Source organism: Cynara cardunculus (genome assembly GCF_001531365.2).
Source record: "Cynara cardunculus var. scolymus isolate 2C chromosome LG 1, CcrdV1, whole genome shotgun sequence".
In the NCBI taxonomy this organism is placed as follows: domain Eukaryota; kingdom Viridiplantae; phylum Streptophyta; class Magnoliopsida; order Asterales; family Asteraceae; genus Cynara; species Cynara cardunculus.
Genome location: NC_037528.1, coordinates 8,169,498 through 8,177,374, shown reverse-complemented (window position 1 = coordinate 8,177,374; position 7,877 = coordinate 8,169,498). Strand labels below are relative to the sequence as shown.

Here is a 7,877-nt window from a genome sequence, read left to right as displayed (position 1 = left end):
TCTGAATGGTTACATTTTACCTCTTAACCATTTTGCATCTAGGGAGTCTCTAAACCATTCAGACTCTTCTTTTTCCATATTTGCCCTCTCTCCCAACATTCCTCACATCACTCTGTCGCGTCCTCCCCCTACCCTACGATCGCCCTCTCCCCCAACATTCCTCACATCGCTCTGTCGCGTCCTTCCCCCACCCTACGATCGCCGTCGCCTCGTCGCCGCCGTCGTTCTTCGCCACCGTCGTTCGTTGCCACCGTCGTTCGTTGCCTTCCATCTCCTGTCTAGGGTTTGCATCTAGTCGCCGCCGCCTCCTCTCGTCGCGTCTCTCCTGTCTAGGGTTTGCATCTAGTCGCCGCTCGTCGCCGCCGCTGCCGCTCGTCGCCGCCGCTCGTCGCCGCCTCACTTCGCCTTCCACATCCTTGCAATTCCATGCAAAGATGCTCGTCGCCGCTCCTCTCCTGTCTAGGGTTTGGTTTAGGGATTAGCATTTTTCTTTGGAAATTGATGATGTTTATTGTTAATTTCATGTTTGTAACAATGTTAATGATGATTGGATTACCTACATTTTGCAATTTCTTGAGGATTTGATACTGATATGAAGAACAGCATCTTTGCAATTTCTTGAGGATTACCGACATCTTTTTCTTTGGAAATTGATTGTATTTCTTGAGGGTTAAAATGGTAATTTGTTATCATTCAGAGAACAATTACCAAACAACCTTGTTTCATTCAGCACTTAACTATTCTGATCCTCTTAGCCATTCTAACCTCTTAACTATTCTGAACTAAATCATTCAGCAACTGCCAAACAGCCCCTAACCATTATTTTAAATCTGCTAGTTTTTTTGTTATATTATTATTATACGAATTTTCTGAGTCATCTTCATCACTTTCATGGTCGTCTTCTTCATCTCCTTTTTCAAATCTGAATCATGTTCTTTATTTTATCGTTTTCTCATATCTGATTTAAAAATGATTCATATATGAAAAAATTCACAAAAGATCTTGAAACCATGTATGAAAAAATCCATCACTTTTTCATATATGAAACCATATAAAAATTGATTCATATACTGATATACAAAAATTCATCAATTTTTCATACATGAAACCATATGAAAAATGATCCATGTATGAAAAATTTAATTCATCACTTTAAACGAAAAAATTTCACAAAAGATTTTGAAAAATATGAATAAAATTTAACCTAGAAACAAGGTTGCAATTCAACAGACCACCACCAGCGACCTCTTCATCTGCTTGATCTCCGGCCATGTTCCCCACGACCGACAAGAAAAGAGGCGATGGTTTTGAAAACCCAGAACCTCTTCACCACATCGGACCACATCCACTTCTTCCACCACCAGCGACCTCTTTATCTGCTTCATCTCTGACCATGTGCCCCACCACTGGTAAGAAAACAGGAGGTGGTTTTGAAAACTTGCCGGAGATGAAAGAGAGAGTGATGAAGATATTGGGAGAGAAAAATGTGAAGATAATTACCAAAAATAATTAAATTCTAATTATTTACTAAAATTTTATATTTAAAGTACTTAAAATCTACTATTCATTAATTTTTAATCAATTAAAATTAAAAAACTACTCAACCGTTGATTAAAAAAAAAAACAATCTAGATTGGTTTATAAAGACTATAATTTTCGATTGATTTGCAAATGATTACTCCTCTCTCTCTCTATATATATATATATAGGGAGAGGGCGGGAAGAAAGATTTTAAAATTTTGGTAGAAGATATATTATTACCTGTCCATTAGGCTTTTCCATCTGCATGGGCTTAAGGGGATGAATCCTTTGCTGGATTTCAATTATTTTCTACTTTTTTTGGTACACGTCTGAGATCTTATCCCTGTGGCTCTAATCAAACTAAATCACATCTTCTAATGGACTCAAATTTCTCTACCTCCTTATAAATATAAAATGATATTGAGACATTTCAGAGCTGACTTAACCATCTCAATCAAGTCTAAGCATATTACGTACTTGGAACTGTATCAAAACTTGAATGTCGAATCTAGAAGAAGAAAAGCCAATTCCATAAAGGGAAATGTAAGATCAAACGAAAACGATAGATGATAGATCATCTATGACCTTTTATTTCGTAAATCCCATGTTTAATTCCCTTGGGTGTTATCCGTGTTGTGCCGCACCTCATTTCTTATAGTAATAATGAAAGGTATGTAATGATAGATTCGGAGGTGGACCTAGTGCATTGAATAGGGTGGCATGGGCCATCATCTTGTTCCTTCGTGCACGTAGGGTTCAAAATTATGAGGTCGTAAAAAATGTCATTGTACATATTTTGGGGCACAAGTTTTCGTTGGCATGCAAGGCTATTCTTCCACCCCGGACTTGAGTTCAAATCTTGTTAGTCTCATTTTCTTAGTTTTTAGCTTTTAACTTCAGATTTGTTATATTTTTAAAATGTTGCAATAAAGGACTTGAACACGGGACCTCACATATAAAAAACAATGAACTAAGCAACAGCTCAAATATTATTTTGTGAAAAATATCTCTATATTTGTTTCTTATAGTCAAATGGTACCAACACTTGGAAAAAAGTCTACGCCCATCTATGGATAAATTTACAGATTCCAGTCCTGTAAATTTAAATGATAAAGTTGGGAATAACAATTATGAAGGAAGAAATTTAAAACCGAGACAACATGCAACGTGAAGGTTATGATTTTGGTGGACGCCCACTTCCCACTAACCGTATTATGGTAACTTGTATCTTATGCATTAAAAGTTAAAGTAATTCAGGTGGCGATGTGCTCAATCGTTTTCAAAGTGGTGTAAGCCACACCTTCCTGGGCTCACATCATTTAACTCTCCCCATACCCTGGCTGGATTCACTTTACAGCTTAACACATCAGCCAAATGATGCCAACTCATCTCACCATGACATGAATTGAACCAAACCACATAGCATTCATTCATGGTAGGTAAATCCATGATTTAATTCTCAATCAGACATGTTTTATATCCTAAGGTGGAACCTGAAAGGAGTCCTTAAATCATGGAATGGTTTAATCAAGGTGAAATTAAAGTAGTAATTCTAACAAGACCCACAAGTAGGGAGTGGAATAGATGAAAAGGGGCATGGCTTAAAGGTTCTCGGATGAAGTGCGATTCCGACTTTTATCTGGTGTACTTGTATGTATAGATATTGTAAAATATACATGTAATGAAAGAGATATTGTTGATTATGCCACCTTTTGAATACCCTTTTAATCATCCAATATACTTGTTCGTACAGTTTCGTATCAATCAATACATAAATATATAATAAAAACACCATCTAGTGAAGGTATCGGTGTCAGCCAATACCAGACTAACTTCATATATATATCTCTCTCTCTCGACATATATATAACTTCCTACCATCTACAAAATATCTCTCTCTCTCTCTGTATACGAAGAAGTGCATCTATAGATATATACATATATATATATATATATATATATATATAGGAAGATGATGAGAGGAAAGATTATGAAAACATGGGTGAAGACGTGTAGAAAGATGAATAATGGAGTTTTACCTTCATCTGCAGATTGTGATAAGTGCTGGCAATGGGCATTCAGATGGCCATCATCTTTCAAGCATGAAAGAAAGGAGGAAGCTTGTATTCCAAAAGATGTGCCAAAGGGTCATTTGGTGGTGTATGTGGGTGATAACCAGAGAAGGTTTGTGATCAAGGTGAAGTTACTAAAACACCCTCTATTCAGTGCATTGCTGGATGAAACTCGAGAAGAGTACGCATTCACTGCTGATTCCAGACTCCATATAACCTGTGATGAGGACATCTTTCTTGGTGTAGTCCGGTGTGCCATGACCTCCCGTGATCGAAGAACCATGTGGTGTTTTTGAGTCAATAATTGTTCCTGCACGGATTAATTGTGTAAAGAGATGACTTGTTATTGTGTCCAACTGGCTGACATATTAACTTCCATTTTCCCATGTTGCAACCTTCAATCGCGATTTTGAGATGCAAAATAATTATATGCGATCGCATGAGTTCACAAAGCCAATCGACAACACATGTTCCTTTCTGCTACAACTAAGCCAATTTCAAGATTTCAAAACAATATACTTCCATGTGATATCTTATAACTCTTTAAGTACAAATATAATAACACGGTTGACAGGAAAATAAGAAATCATGAAACTTTAGTTTTCATTTTTATCTATTTTACCTACAAAATGATATGCTCCATCCTAGAAGTCAAAGAACGAAACTGTATGCATGATTTAGAAACCACGGAAAAAGCCAAGCATACAAGTTAGTACGCTTCCACATGTAAGCCCCGTGTTCTAAATTAGTAAGTTTAGGCAGTGCTCCCAGCTGCTATTAATGCTATTCTTCACAACCACCATGGTCACTCTACCGCATCAACAGATCAACATATATTCGAATTAATTTTCAGCACCGGTCTGTGCCCATCTCCTTGCTCTTAGATTGAAATTCGAATGTATGGATGGACGGACGGATGGCGTGAGCTAGCCCTTTGTTGATGTGGTAGACGTGAACGGTAGCATTAAAGCAGCTGAGGAAAGGGGAGAAATCATATGACTGTTAGAAAACAGACGTCCATATTTCTGTTTAGTCTTTGGTAGGGATGAAATTGAGCATTTTACACGTATGAATGTTATGCACAAATTCAGCTATTTCCTCAAGGAACCCAATGATTTCAAGGCACTCCAACAAAATTAGATCAGGAACCCACCATGATTAAATCATCATCACAAAACAACTTAGGGTTTCACCAGCACCACCATCCAAACTTACTCCTATTGGTTCGTTAAATACAAAAGTTATTGGGAGAAGAAACAGGTATATGAAATAACAACAAATGAACGATACACAATTAAGAAATACTTGAGAAACAAACAGAGTCAAATGCCTAAAAAGAACTAACAAATTGGAAGGGGCACACCATTCCAGCCTTCAACACATTCCAACAATGGATCGATCAATTCCCCTTTGCATATGGCAGTAAACACCTTCTCAAACTCTTCTCCCGGTGACGTCACCTTCTCCCCTGTCAAATACTCTGTTCCCAATTCTTCCCTCACAAACCTATACAATGGGTACGACCTACACGCCTTAATCCTATTGGGAATCGCTAGGCTGCCGATATCATACGCACTTCTTACACTTTCAACCTCCTTTGGCAAAAGGGCATTTAGTTCATCTTCAAAAACACCAATCTTTTGGAAGATTGAAGTTCCTGCATCTTTCTCCTTTTCCCCATTGTTTAAAGCGTGATCGACCAGAACTTGTCGGAGTTTCTGCATCAATGGGTAGGTGCTGCTGCAAGCGTCGTCGATGTATCCAAAGACGTATTCTCTGTCAATGACTCGGAGTAAGTCCTTCTCACAGAATCTTGAAGGGTGGAGCTCGCCATTCGCACCCATGGTTAGGACTTTCTTGGCTACATGGCTCACTGTGTTCTTGACTGTGGCTTTCAAGTTCTCCTCCAAATGTCGCAAGTCGATGGCTTGGCATAGAGCCACAAGGTATGTGGATGACATGAGCTTTAAAATGTCAATGGATTCAGCAGTTTTACGGGAAGAAATCAATCCCAAAGAGTTCACATCTTGGTTGTGTTGTTCGGCACTTTGGACGTGATTCGTAACAGGATTGGCGAGAAACTGGAGTTCCGAACAATAAGAAGCCATTGCGATTTCTGCACCTTTGAACCCATAATCCAAGCTAGGGTTCCGGCCACCAGATAGATTGGAGGGCAAGCCGTTGTTGTAGAAGTCATTAACAAGCTCGGAGAATTGGGCAAACATAAGTTTCCCGATAGCAGCAATGGCCAATCGTGTGTTATCCATGGAGACCCCAATTGGGGTTCCTTGGAAGTTGCCACCGTGCAGGGCCTTGTTTCTTGAGACATCGATCAAAGGGTTATCGTTCACTGAGTTGATCTCTCTTTCAATCATCTTAGTTGATGATCGGATAACCTCAATCTGGGGGCCTAGCCATTGTGGGGACGTCCTCAGAGCGTAACGATCTTGTTTGGGTTTCTGTAATGGGTCCATTTCATGGACCATCTGTGCGGCCTTAACATAATCACTTCCATCTAATATGTATTCCATTATCGCTGCAGCCTCAATTTGGCCAGGGTGATGCTTCAATTTATGTGTCAAGTGATCTGTAAACTCCGGCTTCCCTTGCATAACCTCGGCAAAAATGGCCGACAAGACTTCCGACAACAATGCCAGCACATTGGCTTCGAAAAGGACCATGGAAGCCATACCAGATCCGACGGCGGTGCCATTCACAAGTGCTAGACCTTCTTTAGGCTGTAGGTCAAAGAAGCCACCAGAGACACCGGCGAGGCTGAAGGCCTTTTCGGCATTGAGGAKWTCTCCRTTGGGACCRACAGCTTTGGAGTTGGGACGACCGGTGAGAAGTCCGGCAATGTAGGACAAGGGAACAAGATCGCCGGAGGCTGTGATGGTTCCACGGAGAGGCAAACAAGGGGTGACGTTGGTGTTGAGGAACTTGGTGATGGCTTCCAAGATCTCGAASCGGATGCCGGAGTAACCCTGGAGGAGAGTGTTGATTCTTACAAGCATGGCTGCCCTTGTGGCTGAATGTGGAAGGGTGTGGCATGATTCTGTGCCACTGCCAAATATCCCAGCATTCAAGAATCTGCCCAGAAAAATACCCTTTTTAATTCACAGTATAAATATGGTATGATTAGATGAAAAAATAAAGTTTAAAAGGGTTGGAACCTTTTTGGAAAATTAGTATCGGAGTTGTAGGATGGAAGCTCATAAATGAAATAATGTGAGATACCTCATCTACCCATCCTTTTTCGTGGTAGGTGGCAAAATTACGTTTTTATTGTTTATCTTTTAATAGTTTCATTAAGAGATAAATTATGAATCGTCAAGTGGTGAATTTTTGTTTGGTAAAAAAAAGTTTATCTCTTAATGATTCTAAAACCATTTAAATAATTTTGTATCTTGGATCCCTTTAACCGTTAAAGACCCTGATTTTATTATAAACAATTATATTTTATTTTGTACTATATTATGAGTCTCTTAATCTACTTAACCATTTTGTACTGAACCATTCAGCAACTGTCAAACAGCTCCTTCCACTTTTTTTTTAGCTATAAAACATCGTTTCATATTATTTTATTCTCTTCTTGCTAAAATACAAAAACGTTTGTATTTTTCTTTTCTTAAATTATGCATGAACAGATGATTTATAAGGATCGCTATTTACACCCTTTTGACATCAACATCCAATCAATTTATGTATCGAAAATATCAAAAATAAGTTTTGAGGTAAAATACAAATAATGGATGCAATTAGTCTCCTGATTTTTAATAAATAAGTAATAACTGACCTGATCAGTTCAGTTTGAAGTGCACCACCTTCTTTGGTCCTGCGGTGAGAGGTGGCTCCGAATCCGGTGGTCACACCATAGCTGTCGGTGCCTTTACCCATGCTCTCCATCACCCAATCACTACTCGCCTTCACCCCAGCCCTCGCTTCCTCCGACAACTCCACCTTCACCGCCGCGTTACCACTCACAGCGATCCCGGCAACCTGTGACACCGTCAGCGTCTCCCCACCCAATCTCACAATCGGATTCCTGAACTCCGTTACCATCCGTTTCACCTCATCAAGGTGGCTCCCCCTCATCGCCTCCGCTGCCACCTCCCAATTTAACGGATCCCCCTTCACACATAACTCGGAAGCCACGCCGTTTTGGTACACACTCTCGACGGTCAAACTCCCCATTCTCAATAGTCTAAAAGAGTACGAAATCTGACGACTAAATTACCGCAAAAACACACCCAACGCTCTGTTGTTGTTTTTTTTCTCTCAGAG

General features: G+C 39.7%; 2 protein-coding genes across 2 annotated transcripts; one reads left to right on the top strand and one right to left on the bottom strand.

Annotated features, from left to right (window-relative positions):
* Positions 1–3,529: 3,529 nt before the first annotated feature.
* LOC112502117 (auxin-responsive protein SAUR50-like) lies at positions 3,530–4,019 on the top strand. The gene has a single exon (XM_025105950.1). It carries the CDS (start codon positions 3,542–3,544, stop codon positions 3,887–3,889), a length of 348 nt encoding a protein of 115 aa, XP_024961718.1. The 5' UTR covers positions 3,530–3,541; the 3' UTR covers positions 3,890–4,019.
* Positions 4,020–4,745: 726 nt separating this feature from the next.
* LOC112512533 (phenylalanine ammonia-lyase-like) lies at positions 4,746–7,877 on the bottom strand. Its single transcript, XM_025118548.1, has 2 exons — positions 7,390–7,877; positions 4,746–6,683 (listed from the first exon to the last, which is right to left on the bottom strand). Exons 1-2 carry the CDS (start codon positions 7,785–7,787, stop codon positions 4,934–4,936), a joined length of 2,148 nt encoding a protein of 715 aa, XP_024974316.1. The 5' UTR covers positions 7,788–7,877; the 3' UTR covers positions 4,746–4,933.